Genomic DNA, 18896 nt, shown 5'->3' on the forward strand with positions numbered 1-18896 from the left:
AAGATCCACCACACAACTGGCTACAGTTGTCATATTCCCCTTGTTAAGCCACTCCTGAACCACAGACAACATCAGAAGCGTCTTTTTATTATTATTAATTATTATTTAAAATTATTAAATTGTCATTGTCATTAGGATATGTCCCCAAACCTTTAATCTGGCTGTTATTAAGCCTCTAATTAAAAAACAGACAAGTACTTACTCAATTAGTTAATTACAGACAGATCTCGAATCTCCCTTCTCTTTCCAAGATAGAGAAATTGTTATCCTCACAATTATATTCCTTCTTAGAGAAAAATGGTTTTTGTGAGGATTTCCAGTCAGGATTTAGACCGTATCACAGTACTGAGACTGCTCTCATTAGAGTTACAAATATCGAACACAAGTGCAATATGGAGGACCTCAAGGCTTTGGTATAAAAGAATAATTAATATTATATGGAGCAATATGGAGGACCTACCCTTGTCAGATATCATCAGGAAACATGGTGTTAGCTTTCACTGTTATGATGATGACACTCAGCTCTATATAACTTCGTGGCCCGGCGAAACATACCAGTTTGAAAAACTAACGGAATGCATAACCGATATAAAAAAACTGGATGATGAGTAATTTCTTACTGCTAAATACTGAAAAACAGAGGTGTTAATTATCGAACCTAAAACCTCTCTATGTAATTACCTAGAACACTGTCTAAGACTCAATGGCTGCTCTGTCAATTCTACGTCATCAGTTAGGAACTTATGTGTCCTATTTGATAGCAATCTTTCCTTTGAAAGCCACGTTTCTAGGATTTGTAAAACTGTATTTTTCCATCTAAAAATATATCTCAATTACGACCTATGCTCTCAGTGTCAAATGCAGAAACATTAATTCATGCGTTCATGACCTCAAGGTAAGATTATTGTAATGCTTTATTGGGTGGTTGTTCTGCACGCTTAAAGAGCAGGTAATTTAACATTTTAAAGTGTCCTAATATTGTGTTGGAGTCCCCTACAACAGGTTTAAATGCATCTAAAGTTATGTAAAAATCATTCGCCAATGATTTCAATATGATTTGTTCTAAGCAAGTTTGGAGCAAAACCCTCCCTTCCATAAGCCTACTCTGCTCTGATTGGTCAGATGGCCAAGCCTGTTTGATTGGCAAAGAGAGGAGTCCTTCAGCCAGTGAGTGCTACCATTGACAAAGCACCTTTACATAAAACAATAATATAATGCTCCAATCCGTTCTTATAATAATAACATAAAATACAAAAACACTTATGGAAGTGAATCGTGCCCACAGCTAAAGTTTAGCTGCTAAACTGTAAACACTTAAAACAATAATTGTGGATATGCTAGCCGAGTGCTAATGTTACTAACTGATGAAAATATACAGTTTGTAAATCAAAATATGTCTACTGTAATGTTTGAAGAACGACAGACAAATGACGGCCTGTCTTAAATTTTAACCAGAATGCAGAACAGCTGTATCACAGGAGCACCAGCCCTCCAGTTCCAGTTAAGTGAGAAAAAAAGTGTTTATTATGTTTGAAATCTGGATATTTTATCTTACAAAAATGCATGGATTCGCTACAGGGGGCCTTTATTCACCCCCCGGAGCCATGTGAGGGACTTTTTATTACAGATGCGTGCACTTTATTTCACGTCTTCTGAACAGTTGACAACAAACAGCCGCTTACACCCGTTTAAAGGCCAATCGTTAATGCGCATCTCATCAGTAAAGCCGGTTCTCTAATCAGTGGTAAATTCCATCAGGTGCGTGATTTCACATAGAGCAGCTGTTACTACACAGAGCCATTGTTAACTGAGAAGATGCGCAAATAGACGCTGAAAATGAACGTGGATTTGCGCAGCTTCTCTGTTAACAATGGCTCTGTGAAGTAACAGCTGCTCTATGTGAAATCACGCACCTGATGGAATTTACCGCTGATTAGAGAACTGGCTTTACTGAGGAGATGCGCATAACGATCGGCCGATCGTGATCGGCGCAACCCTAAATTTTTCATATAACTTCGATTGGATTATTCTGAAAGAGGAAAGTCGAATACACCTAGGATGCTTCGAGGGTGAGTAGAGGAGTAGAAGACAAATTTTCATTCTCAGGTGAACTAACCCTTTAAGGATAGCTACGTTATACTGCAAAAGAGATATTTTTCAAAAACCCATGACCTGCTCTTTAGTAAAAAACTCCACCTGGTCCAAAATGCAGCAGCTAGAGTTGGACCAGGAAGTACGACCACATTAGCTTGGTTCTGTAAACACTGCACTTGCTCCCTATTAAGCATTGTATAGATTTTAAAATCTTGCTTATTACTTATAAAGCCCTGAATGGTTTATCACCTCAGTTTTTGAATAAGCTTTTTTGAAATTATTGCCTTATAGTCCTCCACATCCACTGTGTTCTCAAAACTATGGCAATTTGATAATGATAATGAATGTCAGTGGAGACCAGGACAACTAGATGAGCCCCAGAGACAAATCCCCAGTGAAGACCTTTTCTCCTAAATGACATTTTATTTATGTTAAGGCTATGGATTACAGGTAATGCTAATGTACAATCAATAAAACACCGATAGGTTTCAGGCCCCACCATAGCACAGAAACTGCACTTGCTTCTTACGCCAGACCAAGGCTGCATCTCATTGCTATTTTACTTGATCTTAGTGCTGCGTTCGACACCATAGATCATGACATACTCATAGATTGATTTCAAAACTATATTGATATTCAAGGGCAGGCTTTAAGATGGTCTAGATCCTACCTTTAAGATGGTCTAGATCTCTGTTTATTTAAATTATCACCAGTAAAATATGGAGTGCCCCAAGGATCTATCCTAGGTCCTCTGCTATTTTCAATATACACGTTGCCCCTTGTTAATATGATAAGAAAATACGGGATTAGTTTCCACTGTTATGCTGATGATACTCAACTATATATCTCAACAAGACCAGATAAAACTTCTAAACTATCTAAGCTAACAGAGTGTGTTAAAAACTCTCTCTGTTTAACTCTAGATTAAAGACGTTATTTCTTTGGCCAAGCATTCAAATAATGCATCTCATAATCTTGTACTGCAGTTATATTTGATCAAATGCACATGATTATTCTTTAGCTGGGGTAAAATAAATCAATTATGCTTGGTTGGAACTATAGCTATGCTAATTATTTCTGTTTGATTGTCTGTTTTGCCACAGGATTTACACAAGCTTCAGTTTGGATCCAGAACACCTGAGAAGAAATGATCTCAGAGTACCTCAGATGATGCTAAACCTGAAACCACCAACAGCACCACTAAATTTTGCTTTGATTGCAACATAATAATTGCTGTAAATTGTGTTCATAGTCACCACTGGTAAGCTACTACTAAATATATTGTAGAAACATATATTGTACAGCTGCTTTGCAATAATTTGTATTGTGCAAAGCGCTACACAAATAAACTTGAATTGAATTTAACTGAATTTGATAGTTTTGCTTCATAATATCTCAGTATATCATCAAGAGCCAGGGGTATAGCTAACCAAAAAGTTCCTGGTCCCCTTTGACTCCCTTAGTACTTTTTTTTTCCATACTATGGAAGTCAATAGGGAATAGCAGCTGTTTGGTTACCTACATTATTCAAAATATCGTCATGTTTAACAGAAGAAAGGAACTCATACAGGTTTGGAACAACTTGAGTAAGAGTAAATGATGACAGAATTTTCATTTTTTGCATGAACTATCCGCTTAAATGATTTTTCTTTAAGTAGAAAGAGTAAAATAGTATTTTCTTGTAAAACATACTCCAGTATCTTTGCTGTATTTACAACTTATGAAAATATTTATGTGTGTTTCAGTGTATGAACCATTATTTTCAGCTAAGATAAACTGAAAAAAAAGAAAAGAAAAAAAAAACAGTAAAGCTCCTTGATCTTTATAGCTTTAAAGGCCCCAGACCTTTGTACAGAACAAGAGCGGAGGATTTCACATGGCTTTAATTAAAGTAACACCAACAAAGTGGGTCATGTTGGCACAACATGGAACAAGAGACACCTAGTCAAAACACACTTTGAGGGCTTCAAAGGGAATAGTGACTACCTGCATGCAGCACCAACATGCAAATACTTCAGAGGCTTAATCAAACCTGTGTTTCCCCAACATAAACAAAAACCACCTCATCCAACCCTATGACCATAAAGAACTCAAGCGTGTAATCTAACACTGGCATTAATTGCAAAACATCCTTTGGATTATTAAGGAAACTAAGAATAAACATATAAAAGGCTATATGAACCAGTTTTGTTTATATGACTTTGCAAGTCTCTTCTCCATATTACACTTGAAACAAATCTTTGAGGTTTCCACAAGAGGGCAACACATAAGTAAATTGTGTTAAGATGTATTGGCCTCGAAAATAGAACTGTTTCTTACTATACAGAAATTGTCATGAGACATTTATGAAACAAATATGCAACTTACAGATACCAATTTTAAGCTTTTTGAAAATCCAGATACTATATTTTACCTGATCTTTAAGTTTTTGTTGAGACTATTGAGCTGAAAACTGACAAATCACAATCTTTTGTGATTTTGTGTTGTCCAGACACCAAAAGGCATTCATCACACAAATCCATTGCTTAAACATTTGAAACAGTTCAAATGTATGACATAAGAAAAAGAATGAAACATATACATATACCTTGCATATACCTTGGTATCATTAGAGGGGGTTTAACTTGCAGTGGCAACACAGTTTTGCTTTTAGTACTACAAAATAATTAAATATCTCTAATGGAAAATTATGATTAAAATTAAGTTAAATAGTGATGATCCCAAAATGTGGCCTTTATAACATATCTACACATAACACTGTTTTTACCACAATTGTTTTTAAATAATTTTAAACAATTTTACATTGTATTGTAGTAGTGTGGAGGCGGAGGCGTGGTTTGGCGAAGTCTGCAGCAGGAGAGAGAATTGGGAGACGGACGGTGAGTGAGCGGGCTGGACGGAAATAATCAACACCTGTCTCTTGTTTCAGTAATTGGTGTGGAGAGAGTATTTAACACCAGGAGAAACAGGAGTAGACGAGAGAGAGAAGGTCTGCTGACGACAGCCGGAGCAGGAAGAAGTAAACCGAAAGCGAAAGTCTTTGATGCTCGGGTTTGATACACCGTTTATGTTTAATTTAGTGAATAAACTCGTCAGCAGACAAGCCGGCCCCTCATCCTCTTCCTTTCCACCCCTGAACCTTTCTACACTGGTGCCGAAACCCGGGAAGGAAGAAGGTGCTGGAGCAGTTCATCGCTCGGCTACCAAAGATCAAATATCTGGTGGAGGACCACATGGTGGCGTGCCCAGGGGTCGGCGAACCCTTACCGTCTACCTCTCTCTCTTCCTCTCTTCCCCCTCCTTCTCTCTCTCGCCCTGTCCCTCTCCCTAGGTCCTGGCCAGCCGGCCCTCCTCAAATCCCGCCCAGGGGGCGAGGCGGGAAGTACCATGTGTCCTTCGCGGGTTCCAGAGCCCCATCCAGGGGGGCGGGACTGATGACCGCTGGAGGCGACAGCGCTTCTGTTTCTCCGCTCTCTCCACGCCAATCGTTCAGCCCACTCCCCATCGCTGGAGTGGGGGGAAGGTCTGGGCTGGCCTGTTGGCATTGCGGGGACCCGGACCAATTTGTAGACCGGTGTCCAATAATGGATGTGGGGACAATGATCCGGGTCACCCCCGGTCAGGCCGGCGAATACCAAATACCTGTGGGTATCAAGGGGGGTATTTATCCCGCCTTGGTGGATTCAGGATGTAACCAAACCTCGATCCATCAAAGCCTGATTCAACCGGGGGCATTGGATACAAGCCGCGTGGTTAATGTGCGGTGTGTGCATGGGGATATAAGGGAAAACCCGGTAATGCCCGTCGTTATCCAATTTCGGGTCAAAAGCATAGCATTGAGGTGGCCGTTAGTCCGCACCTCCGGCATCCGATAATTTTGTGTACGAATTGGGCTGCCTTCACTGCTCTATTGGGGTCTCTGTGCGCGGATGCCTCTTGGGGAAATAAGGCACGGAGCGTGGGCGCGCCGGTGCAGGTGGGGGAAACTGAGCCATGTCCGCCAAGTCCTGCTTCAGGGGAAAGGCGTGAAGTCGAGAGGTGGGAGCTCTCGGAGCACGATGACTTTCCCCTGGAGCAGTCTCGAGACGAGACATTGAAACATGTGTTCCAACAGGTCCGTACCATCGACGGCCAGCTTCTCCATCCTCCCCAACCGCTCACCTATCCGTATTTTGCCATTTTAAAAGACCGGTTGTGTCAAGTGACCCAAGACGCTCGGACAAAAGAAGATACAACCCAACTGTTAATTCCAAGGAGCCGCAGGGAAATGCTTTTCCAAGCTGCTCATTTGAATCCAATGGCGGGCCACTTGGGTCAGGCTGCCACACTAAATCGCCTCATGACCCGTTTCTTTTGGCTGGGCATTCACGAGAATGTGCGCAGGTGGTGCGCATCTTGTCCTGAATGCCAGTTGGTAAACCCACCGACCACTCCAAAAGCGCCATTGCACCCTCTTCCGTTAATGCAGGTCCCCTTCGAGAGAATTGGTATGGACCTCATCGGGCCATTAGAGCTATTTGCACGGGGACATTGTTTTGCATTAGTCATAGTCGATTATGCAACACGATATCCTGAAGCAGTGGCCCTCCGCAACATTTCTGCTAAGAGTGTTGCGGATACCCTGTTTTGTTTAATCTCCCGGGTGGGGGTTCCGAAAGAAATCCTCACCGATCAAGGCACGGCGTTTATGTCACGTACGTTACGCGAACTTTATGAATTGTTGGGCATTAAATCGATTCGGACCAGCATCTATCACCCACAGACCGACGGCCTGGTCGAACGCTTTAATCGCACGCTTAAATCAATGGTTCGTAAGGTCGTCCGGGAAGACACCAAGAATTGGGACAAGTGGTTAGAGCCCTTGTTGTTCGCCGTGCGAGAGGTCCCACAAGCCTCCACGGGGTTTTCCCCCTTCGAGCTTCTCTACAGACGACAGCCCCGCGGGGTGCTGGATGTCCTGAGAGAAACTTGGGAGGAGGGACCGTCTCAAAGCAAAAATGAAAAATGAAATTCACACTTTGGGGCGGCTATCGAGGGAGAATTTGTTACAAGCCCAGGACAAACAGAGCCAGCTATACAACAGGGGCGCTAAGCTACGCAAATTTGCACCGGGAGAGAAAGTACTTGTATTGCTTCCAACATCAAACTCTAAATTAATGTCAAAGTGGCAGGGGCCGTTTGAGGTCGCACGACAAGTCGGAGAGCTCGATTATGAGGTTATACGGTCAGATAGGAATGGGGCACGTCAGATATACCACCTCAATCTCCTTAAAAAATGGAAGGAGGTGGAGGCAGTGATGTTGGCGACGGTGATTAGTGGAGAGGACGATCTTGGGCCGGAGGCGAGTGTCAAAACGCAATCCCTCACCCTGGCCCCTGGGGGAGATCACCTCCCGCCGTCCCAGCTCACTGACGTCACAAGATTGCAGGCTGAATTTGACGACGTGTTTTCGCCCCTACTCGGCCGTACAAACCTAATTCAGCACCATATCGAGACGGAGCCGGGCGTGGTAGTACCCTTCCATTCGGGTTGTTCGGGGCTCTGGCCACCTTCCAGCGGCTCATGGACAAGATCCTGCAACCCCATGCTGCCTATGCCGCTGCCTATTTGGACGACATCATTATATTTAGTAATGATTGGCTGCGGCATGTGCAACATTTGAGGGCGGTATTGAAGTCACTGAGAGGGGCTGGACTCGTGGCCAACCCGAAGAAGTGTGCGGTTGGAAATGTGGAAGTAAGGTATCTGGGCTTCCACTTGGGGCATGGACAGGTGCGTCCCCAAATTGATAAGACAGCCGTGGTTGCTACCTGTCCGCGTCCTAAGACCAAAAAGGAGGTGAGACAGTTCTTGGGTCTGGCGGGATATTATAGACGGTTTGTACCTAATTATTCGGACCTCACCAGCCCCTTGACTGATCTTACTAAAAAGGAGGCACCTGATACAGTCCAGTGGATGGAGCCGTGTCAGCAGGCCTTTACCCAAGAGAAGGCTGCCCTATGTGGCGGGCCGTTGTTACACGCTCCTAATTTTTTCTCCCTTTTCTGTTGCAGACAGACGCGTCGGACAGGGGGCTGGGTGCAGTCCTGTCTCAGGAGATCGAGGGAGAGGAATGGCCGGTGCTGTACATTAGTCGCAAGCTCTCTAGGAGAGAGACTAAGTACAGCACCATTAAGAAAGAATGCCTTTCCATCAGTTGGGCCATCCTCACCCTCCGCTACTATCTCCTGGGACGGGAGTTCACCCTCTGTTCAGACCACGCCCCCCTGTAATGGCTCCACCGGTGGGGGTATGTGGAGGCGGAGGCGTGGTTTGGCGAAGTCTGCAGCGGGAGAGAGAATTGGGAGACGAACGGTGAGTGAGCGGGCTGGACGGAAATAATCAACACCTGTCTCTTGTTTCAGTTATTGGCGTGGAGAGAGTATTTAATGGCAGGAGAAACAGGAGTAAGCGAGAGAGAGAAGGTCTTCTGACGACTGCCAGAGCCGGAAGAAGTAAACCGGAAGCGAAAGTCTTTGATGCTCGTGTTTGATACACCATTTATGTTTATTTTAGTGAATAAAATCGTCAGCAGACAAGCCGACCCCTCGTCCTCTTCCTTTCCATTCCCTGAACCTTTCTACAAGTAGTTTTACAGACATTTGAACACTTGTAGTGTTATTTGAACACAAATATAATAACACTTAGAGTTCTTATATATTCATATATTTTCTCTTTAAATATAAACAATGTATATAAACTATAATTTTGGGTAGATTACATACAAATTGTAATCCATTACTGACACAAATTACTCTTCGATTACTTTTGACCTATCATTTATCACTTTTGAATAATGCAATCTTAAACCATAAAGATATATTTAACAAAAACTTATCTGATTATTTGTTTTCAACAAGATGAAGATAATAATAATTAAATCTTAAAAAGTGTTAAATTAAAAGAAATTATTTTAAATATAAAAGGAAACAAAATAAAACCATTTAAAAAAAATGCTGAAACATTGTATGTGTTTCTGATTTTCTGTGTAAGTATACTGACTAGTCAAAACTGGAAGACTTCCCAAACAAAGAAAGTTTTTAGATATAAAACAGATGAATTAGGGAAAATCTGTGATTTAAGAATAATTTATTGGCAGTTTTTGAATATTAAGTAACCCTATAATTAATAAAAAAGTAACTGGAGCGTTTTAAAACATAATATAATCTAATAAGAAATACAATTCTGATGATGTAATCCAGATTACATTGGTATATATTGTGGGAATTTATGACAGGTTTTACTTTTCATTAGAACTGTTACATTCTAGGTGAGCTTTCACTTCAATAAAGGGGGCATCTGAAATGAAGGAGGTCAAAGTGTGCAAACCACTGGCAATATGTCATTTACTCTTATGTGCGTCATAAAGCAGCATTGACCCAAAAGTCAACACTACATGTAATTATCCTTGTTTACTTAACAGGGGATCTCCCCACGTAGCTCAAAATGCACAACTCTGCACATTTGAGAAGAAGAGACACAAAAATAACAAGTTCACAGCCTCTCTTTAAGGGTTATCGTACCTACAATACTTCTGTCATGATTTAACATCCCTTGTTTGCTTGTTCAGAATAGAGTTCATTAAGAGGCAATGTGGAAGTATTACAAAATATATCCAGACAAGGACCTTTGATCAACTCGGTCTGCTTTACAAAATCAATTATACATCATTTTCTTGCACAGAACAGTGGGTTTGGTTCGATCTAGCATATTTCATGAATGAATGTGATTATTAGATAATACAGATGGACCAATCAATGACCTGGGACTGGTGCGTGAACTAGAGATTTCCTCTGTAATTACTATAGTGTTTCTGTTCAGAGGCACCAAACTGAATGACAGCATAGGCCAGCGTTCAGATTTACATCACTTCCTCTGCACATTTTTGACAAACAGCACAAAGCCAAGCTTTCAAAGTGATGTGACATCACTGAATACTTAGTAATGAACAGTAATGAATACATAAATGTCACACAAATGATGAGATGATGGAAACTTTAAGGGTAACTTGCAAACTTAGCAGAACAAATGAACCATTCATTCATTTCTCATTTAATTTCTTAAGTTTTGTATGATATTAACTGATTTGTTTAGGCTTTGCTTGATATGACCTGTTTTAAAATATATATTATCCATCATGAAATAATGAGTAAACCCTTGGGAATGTGATGTGTGCTGAACAGCCATAATGATGAAATCAATGATGAACATTATTGATGGATCTTCTTAAATGACAATGAATTAAAAGTTATTTTTTATTATCATCAGGAATGCCTTTTCATTCAGTACGTGTCGTTTATTTGAATCTTGTTTGTAATGAGTCATTCGAGTCCAAAAATCGTATGGAGCGTCAAAATTGCCAAAGTGCGGCGATTACAGTGCGCCATCTAGCGATCACTGCAGGGAAGTAGAATTGCAAGAATCCTGCAAAAGCTGTCTGGTGAGAATGTATTGCACAGAGATTTACTGTCACATATCCGTAAAGCCTTATAAAGGCTAACTAAGAACATTAAGATAAAAATACAGAATTAAGATTTTTTTTATGCAAGATCAACCTTATGTCTACAATGAAAAGCACATATAAGGATAGGTCATTTTCAACATTTACATGAATGGGAATATTTACTCAGAATTACTCTTTAACTTCCATGTAAATGCAGCTGCCTCAGCAATTCATAAAATAGACACAAGACGCAAAATAAATAAATAAACAAAACAGAGCAAATCTGTTATAGTAGGTTGTCTTCACCAGAGTGCGCATGTGTTAAATTAAACAGATTCACGGGGTTTTTCCGAATCAACTATGGGTGAACATTCATCTCCCTCCTTTCGAATTATTCAAGAATAGCCTATGTTAAAAATTCAAAAGCAATCTTCAAAACACAAAAAAAATCTAAAAAAAAGAAAAGAAAATGCATTGAATGGAATTTTTGAGACAGAGAGAAAGAGAGAGAGAGAGGGAGAGAGAGAGAGAGAGAGAGAGAGAGAGAGAGAGAGAGAGAGAGAGAGAGAGAAAAGTAATCTACCATGCTATTTTGTAGCATCTTAAAGTTAGTTTTTTTCCCCCACAACATATCATTAATATTTGCCAATGTTATTTATTTATTTATTTTAGAACGATTCATTTAAATTATTTTGATAGTCCTCAACTGTTCTTAAATTTCTTCCATGGATATGAAAAATGTGTGTGTATATATATATATATATATATATATATATATATATATATATATATATATATATATATATATATATATATATATATATATATATATGAAAGATATGAAACGCAATTTGAAAGTGCACTTCGATTGACGATGACTCCTCGAAATGCCTCTCTGAGAGTAAATGGTTACTAAGTTATCGGAGTATGCATGACAGATGCATTACAATAAAACAATAACAGGATCAATTTTGCTCATTTATTCTGTCTTCATCGTCTGTTGGATGTCCCACGGGGGTGTGTTGCCCTGTTCTCAGAACTGCCAAAGAGGGGAAATGCTTATCGATTGATCTGATAAGAGGACAATTTAAAAGGTCAGCTGCAGAGCTTGCGCCAAAACAGAGCAATACAAAGGAGACAGAGTGTGCAGGATTCATATCAGAACAAGACAGCCTATAATTACTACATATACAAGTTAATAATGCTCCTCTTACTCTTTGTCACTGTTTGTGGAAGTAGTATCGGCGTGGAGAGCGTCCCGTTGCCTGACTCTGGTCCACATTTGGCAAATGACTGGGGAGAAGCAGTCCGGCTCCGACATCTGTATGCAGCCAGACACGGTCTACATCTGCAAATAAACCCAGACGGGGAAATAAGCGGATCGTACATGCAAAGTTCGAACAGTAAGTGACAGTCATGTCATGTAGTTACTATACGCGTATCAGCGCTTCACGTATATGGGTCAATGGCGAATAAGGATGTCTGAGATGATAAAGAGGGAAAATCTTTTAAAATATAATTTAAAACACATGTCGATTCCTTAGAAGTGTATTTTTGAAATGTATATTGATTTGAAATATGTGTATTATTAGGCCTATACAAAAATGTCAAGTCGTGTAACCATCAAGTAAAACACGTGGGTGCACAATTGAATTTTGTTTTTTTTTGTTTTTTTTTTTCTGATTTGTGGGTTTAGTAAACTATAAAATTTTTATTATTATTATTATTATTATTTAAAAAGAATTAACTTAAGTCACCTTTTCTGTGAATTGCACTATTATTATTAGTTATTGTTGTTATTGTTATTATTATTTTGACTCACTCCCTCACTGCATGTCATGCATCATTATATTATTCTGCAACATGCACTATGCTTTTCGGTGCTACGCAATTGGATGCAAGTTTTAGGCCTAGAACTGCGACTGGAAGTTAAATGAAGTTATCTTCCCATTATCCTTTTGATGTCAAACCCATATTTGTGAGACATTTTCCGACCAATAATGTTTAAATAAAGATTTGAGAGCTTTTTATTTCAGCGCAAACAAAATAACAATCTTTATTGTCACTGCCTTCAATAAAAACCATGTTTTGTTTCCTAAAGGTTTGGTTGAGATACGACCGGTGGATACAGGCTGTGTTGCCATTAAAGGTGTTGCAAGCACCAGATTCCTCTGCATGGACAGAATGGGAAAACTGTACGGATCGGTAGGTTTGACAATCCGACGCAAGAGAATGTACAATCTTTTTTTATTAGCAATTCTATTGGGAATCATATCTACCTTACGAACCATATTAACTGAAATAATTTGTGTTGAGGGTCTAAGGCTATTTGCAGGTGCCTTTAGATTCCTGCCCATAAGATAATGTCCATTATTTCAAAAAGAGTAGAGTTCATGTAGCCTATATTGTCTTACTGACAGAGGTCAACTGAGGCTACAAGTCTGGACACTTTCTAAAACTCTTTTTATAACAGTGACATACTCATTGCAATAATTAAATTCTTAGAGAGCGGAACTTTGGCACTCTGCCACCAATTATAATACAAGCTACCCACATTCATCAGAGATAACCTTGTTGTGCTAAGGTCACCTCACAATGTCCTTTATGACTGCGGAAGCGTAGACAAGCCGATTTCGCCACAGACAACTAGCTTTATTGACATTGTGTTCTGGTCATGGGTTCATTACTCCCATCTGACGTTATAACCAAGAACATTATTTTAGGGCAGGAGGAACAACAGTCATCAGCATGCATCCAAAATGAAAAAATGAATAAACGTTTGAGTAAATGTCCTAGAAATCTGTCCTTCACTCTTAGATACTGAACTGATATTTATAACAGCTGCCAAGCCAATTAAAACAACTGATCACAAATTATGAATAGTGAAAATATGACTTTAGGAGTACATGACTGTTCGATTTACTTGAATGACCATGCAAAAATGATTCTCACAAAAATGTCCAAATACGCTGATTTGAGTGGAGTCACTGCATCAACCTTTGCCCACGGCGGGGTATGTTTGCATAGCTAAAACCCTCATTGAAAAGAAACAGCAATAACAACCTTGACCTCTCTATGTGGTGAGCAGACAGCTATCAAAAAACCTAAAACACATGCAGGGCAGGGCAGGTTGGTGAGATATCCATATTGTGGTTCTTTGCATAACTTTGTGAGTTTTCATGCTGTTGCTTTTGTTTGCAGCACACTTACACAAAGGAGGACTGCTCTTTTTTGGAACACATCATGCCAGACGGCTACAACATCTACATCTCAAGCAAACACGGAGCCCTTGTGAATTTGGGTGGTGCAAAAAGTAACAACGGGAATGCTGCATCCCAGTTTCTGCCCATGGTCAACACACTTTCTCAGGAACCTACCAACCACCTTTCAGGGGAGCAGCGTTTTTCTGTTGACCCTGAACAGGACCATCAGTTGGGCCTTGAAATAGACAGCATGGACCCTTTTGGAAAGATCTCCCAAATTGTGATCCAGAGTCCCAGTTTCAACAAAAGATGAGAACTGAACAATCCCCTGTGAATGTTGTAAGGAAACAACCCAGAGGTCAAGAAACAGAAGACTGTTTAAAATCAGTTCTGCTTTGAACCAGAGCACAGGGCTAGACTTTCAGAAAAAGTTCAGTGAAAGCAACCTGCACACTGAAAAACAGTCAATGGACAAATGTAGAGTTATAGACTGGAAACAAAAACAAAATCACTCCAAATGTTAAAGATTGTTGTAATCAACCATAATGGTTCAACTTGAATGTATTTATTTTTCCATGTGTCTGTGATGACCTTGCTTTGTAATTATTGTTTAAAATTTTAGTTAATACAGTATATACTAGCATAATCTAGAATGCACTGTAAACACATTTTGTTTACCTTTTTTAGTATTTCATAAATATAGAACTATTTGTTCTTTCTGAAAGAGTACATAATGATTAAATTACTTTTGAAATAAAGGATATGCTAAACGTGGTTACATAGTTTTTCTACAGAAAAACGTAACTGATCGATTTTTTTTCAATATAAGCAGCAGCTGTTCATCTTTCATTGCCAGAACAAACCAAAATAACACAATTCAAAACTGACGAGATATTTTATTCTTGATATTGTTGACTGCATGGTACTTCCACAAAATACTGATGTATAGTACATATGTGTGGGCCTAAAAAACAGCAGAATATACTTTAATGTCCTTGCATGATACCCTTGCCTTGAATATCAATAACTTTTTTGTAAGATTGTGGCTCCCTCTACTGGCATAGAATTTAGTTGCATTTTGAGATAATGTTATAGACTGTAAAAACAGGTTGTTATATGTAATATAGTCTCATTCGAGCTCAACCGAAGCCCACACGTGTTGTCCTGTAAGCAAGCAAAGTAGGCTAGGTCTACATGTATTAATAAACTAAATTAATATTTTTTAGAAATAAATGTTTTTTTTTGTACAGTAAATTAATGAAAACAAACAAATGCATTTTCTAAAAATAAAGTTGAAGACATGGACCAATGCTTGAAAAGCCATGCCAAGTACAGTTTACAAATCATTAATTCTAATTTGCGAAATCAGACATTAGATTTAGTATACTGACACATTTTATACCCTTGATATGAATGTAAACATAATATGTGGCTGATTTTATGCTTCAGTCATTTCCAAGGTGCTGGTAGATATTGTCTCATAATTAGTGGCACCAACTAGCATCATGCTAGTATGTCCCCAAAACACAAAAAGTTTTCACAATCTGACAATAATAAATATTTATTCTCAGCGTAGCTCTGAATGTAAATAAAGTATAACGAAGGTAAATAAAACATGCAAGTGTGATTAAATGACATGTTCTGCCTTGAATTTCAAGATAAAGTCGTTCTTTCAGTTGATAAATGTGACGTCTCACTTTATTTTGATCGAGCATAAAACATGCTTTGCTTTACTTTCCGTTCCGGAAGAGGCGCCATTGAGGTCCCGGCGCATCATGTAAACATCAGGCAAACTGCAACGAAGAAGAACGGTTCCGGAAGTTAGTGTCCATCAGCGAAGACTTCGGGATAGAAAACAAATTATTTTACTGTAAAATGGCTTTTGTGTCCAACAGTGATGATTTATTTGACTCCATTATCATGGCTGATGACAGGTAAAATCAGCGCGTCATTTATACACATAAACTTATTCGTCTCATTAGTTTTTCTCTCTCTCTCAGTAGTTCAGTGTGTGTTTAGCGTTAGTTCAGTGACTGTCGCTGTGAATGCTGATGTACTTGTTCTCATAACTTCCCTCTTGTTTAAGGTTTCATGATGAAGGGTATCAGGAAGGCTTTGAGGAGGGCACTCGTCAGGGAACATTCGAGGGCAGGAACCACGGTCTGCTACACGGAGCTAAACTCGGCGCAGAGGTGATGATGACTGATACACACATGATGCCGGATTCATTGCGTCTAGATTAAAGGCTGTGCACAGCACGTTTCACAGATTTTCAGTTGGCTGGAGTTTATAATGATTCTGTTTGAATAATGTAAGCAGTAGCTTTCTGGAAAAGCAGTGTCAGGTTTTTTTGCTGTTGTTACAATGACTTCCAAATTCTGGGGCCTCCCGTCTAAACACGCAGCTGACATGAATGACTGCATTGTCATCATGCATAAATCCATTTTCAAAGATTTTAAAGGGTTAGTTCACCCAAATATTAAAATTATATCATTAATGACTCCCCCTCATGTCGTTCCAAACCCGTGAGACCTCCGTTCATCTTCGGAACACAGTTTAAGATATTTTAGATTTAGTCCGGAAGCTTTTTGTCCCTCTATTGTAAATGTATGTATGGGCTAGTTTGCAGTTCATTTGAACAGAAGCACTATTTGAACATTAGTGGTCTCAGAAACCTGTAAACTGACAATCTTGAGCATTGAAGCTCTAACATAAGATTTTGTGCATATAACTTCTAACACATTAAAAACTGTCTCACTGCATTACAAAAAACATTTTATTTCATTAGACATAAGCATCTTTCAGTTTGGCAAGTTTTGCACTAAACATTGAATGAAGCAGCTGGTAAGAATAACATCATCAAAGTAGTCCATGTGACATCAGAGGGTCAGTTAGAATTTGTTGAAGCATTGAAAATACATTTTGGTCCAAAAATAACAAAAAATTATGACTTTATTAAAATGTACAAATGTACCTGTGCAACTTAAGACTGGTTTTGTGGTCCAGGGTCACATATATAGCCTACAGTTTTATACACTACACATTCAAGTGTAATATTCACTTTTAGTAAGCTATTTAAACTATGTAAATGCATGAAACATCTGATCTTCTGTTGTTGTTGTTTTTTTTTTTCAGGTTTCTTTTTATTATGGATTTGCCCTTGCATGGAAATGTCTCCTTCAAAACAATAGTGATGTTAAAGCAAGGTATGCTCTTTAACACATAACAAACACTGCTTTTCCTCAGTAGTAGTACGATTATTAGGTAGTGAGATCATTTCTCTCACTGCTAAATTTCTCTCTACTTCTAGAAAAAGGCTGAAAGCTATGGAATCTTTGATTGGCGTGATCCAAAACTTCCCATATGAGGATCCTCAGTATGAGAAACTTCAAGAGGACATGGAAAGGGTGCGTGCCAAGTTTAGACAGGTAATGTCATCAAACATGCCCCATCATCTCTTTGTTAAAATGCAAGCTGTTTCTAATTGCTTATTTTAACTGTAAAATCAACAAAATACTACCCGCCTGACACATTTCACCTCTACAGGTGTGCTCTTTACTGAACGTGGCAACAGACTTTAAAGAATATGTAAGTGGATCAACGGGAATGTCCTTCTGAGATGGCAGGAGCCTTACAGCAGCCGAGGCAAACTCAGAGCGCCTCCAGTCCTCCTGTGATGACAGACAGTCCTGATGAAGGGGTTTGTGATGTTCACGTGCCATGTGTATAAGAGTGGACCGTTATCAATCTCACTCTGGACTCGTGATGCAGGATTCTGGATTCTGGAACAGCTCTTTAAACTGAATTCTAGAAAACACAGAGTGGAAGAATTTGAGTGCTATTCTTAGGTGTTTGAGGGTTTTAAAGTGAGACCAAGAGGAGTGAAATAGCCATGGCGGTGATTTGAGTTAATTTAATATACAACCACCATCTTCATAAGATTCCATCTCCCAAGATGTTTTTTTAATTTTATTTTGTTTTTTTTATCAATTTTAACCCATCTGTGTGTTGATTTCTAAAAAGAAGGTGGCTATGAACACCATCTTGTGGTGAAATTGGGAGAAAGGTTTTAGCCATCAGGTGGCGTCGCCTGCTGGTAAACTGCAAGTACTGCAGGATTGTTATTTGTCAAATCAGTATTTAACTGGATATAAGCAGCACAGACAGTTTAGCAATTATACATTTTACATACAGTTTATGATTCTTCAAATGCTATATTGTTAATTCCATGTCTATAATAAGAGACATTTCAGAATAAAATAAATACATTAATTAAATTGATGTGTAGCTGTCTAAATTATGATTCTACTAGTTAAATTTCATTGTTAATAACAATACTTTCAAATTATTATGTTTATGCTGATGTTGCATGTTGTTTGTCCTTTATATCAATTCATCATACATCTATTAGATATTTTATTAAATAATTTGGAGCTAGAGAGTGAGAGCTAGTGATTTGACATTACACATCTGCCATCTGCGGAAATCCCATATTGGTGGTCAGCAGAGTCTCCTGACGGATAGTTTTCCTCCTCTCTACTGGGCCGCAACAATGCTGATGTGGGGCCCGTGCGAGAGGCCAGGGGGCTGCACGACGTACTCTGGTTTTTTCCCGCTCCCTTCACATTTGAAGTCCGAGGTGCAGATCAGAATTCAGGCAGACAGGAGTTGGCAGCATATTAGAGGGTGTTTCTAGAGATGGCAGCTGGTCTACGCTGTGGGCAGCAGCAGGTAAACACTAGGCCTGTTGGCGGCATCTTCTGAGCCCTGACAGATAAAACCCTGCTCTTCCCTGAAGACCTCTAGTCAGCTGCTACATCGGTCATTTTGTGCTGGTGGAGTCATACAAAGTTTTGTTTAGGCATTAATAGGAAGCCAGAACTACATATATTATACAGTAATGGGAAATTAATATAATCAGAAAATAACTAAAATAGTTCAAATAATCTGTTGGTTTATCATCTAAATCCTATGCTGTTGTTTTTAAAAATAAACCCATCTTGGTTTGATATTTTGGCAATCTAAACAATGAAGGATTCTGATGCATTTTAATTATGGTTCAAGTTTCAGGATACTTTTTTTTAGAGACATTGCATGTAAAAGAAATAATAATAAT

The 18896-nt window shown here is 39.2% G+C and overlaps 2 protein-coding genes across 2 annotated transcripts; both read left to right on the forward strand.

Annotated features, from left to right (window-relative positions):
- Positions 1 to 11686: 11686 nt before the first annotated feature.
- Positions 11687 to 14778, forward strand: LOC132115184 (fibroblast growth factor 19-like). The gene is made up of 3 exons (XM_059523582.1): positions 11687 to 11980; positions 12679 to 12782; positions 13779 to 14778. Exons 1-3 carry the CDS (start codon positions 11779 to 11781, stop codon positions 14091 to 14093), a joined length of 621 nt encoding a protein of 206 aa, XP_059379565.1. The 5' UTR covers positions 11687 to 11778; the 3' UTR covers positions 14094 to 14778.
- A 748-nt stretch (positions 14779 to 15526) lies between these two features.
- On the forward strand, positions 15527 to 18055 carry lto1 (LTO1 maturation factor of ABCE1). Its single transcript, XM_059523592.1, has 5 exons — positions 15527 to 15714; positions 15867 to 15972; positions 16916 to 16986; positions 17091 to 17208; positions 17327 to 18055. The coding sequence occupies exons 1-5, from the start codon at positions 15656 to 15658 to the stop codon at positions 17396 to 17398; spliced, it is 426 nt and encodes a 141-aa protein (XP_059379575.1). The 5' UTR covers positions 15527 to 15655; the 3' UTR covers positions 17399 to 18055.
- Positions 18056 to 18896: the final 841 nt, after the last annotated feature.

This window comes from Carassius carassius, chromosome 3 (assembly GCF_963082965.1).
Source record: "Carassius carassius chromosome 3, fCarCar2.1, whole genome shotgun sequence".
Classification (NCBI taxonomy): Eukaryota; Metazoa; Chordata; class Actinopteri; order Cypriniformes; family Cyprinidae; genus Carassius; species Carassius carassius.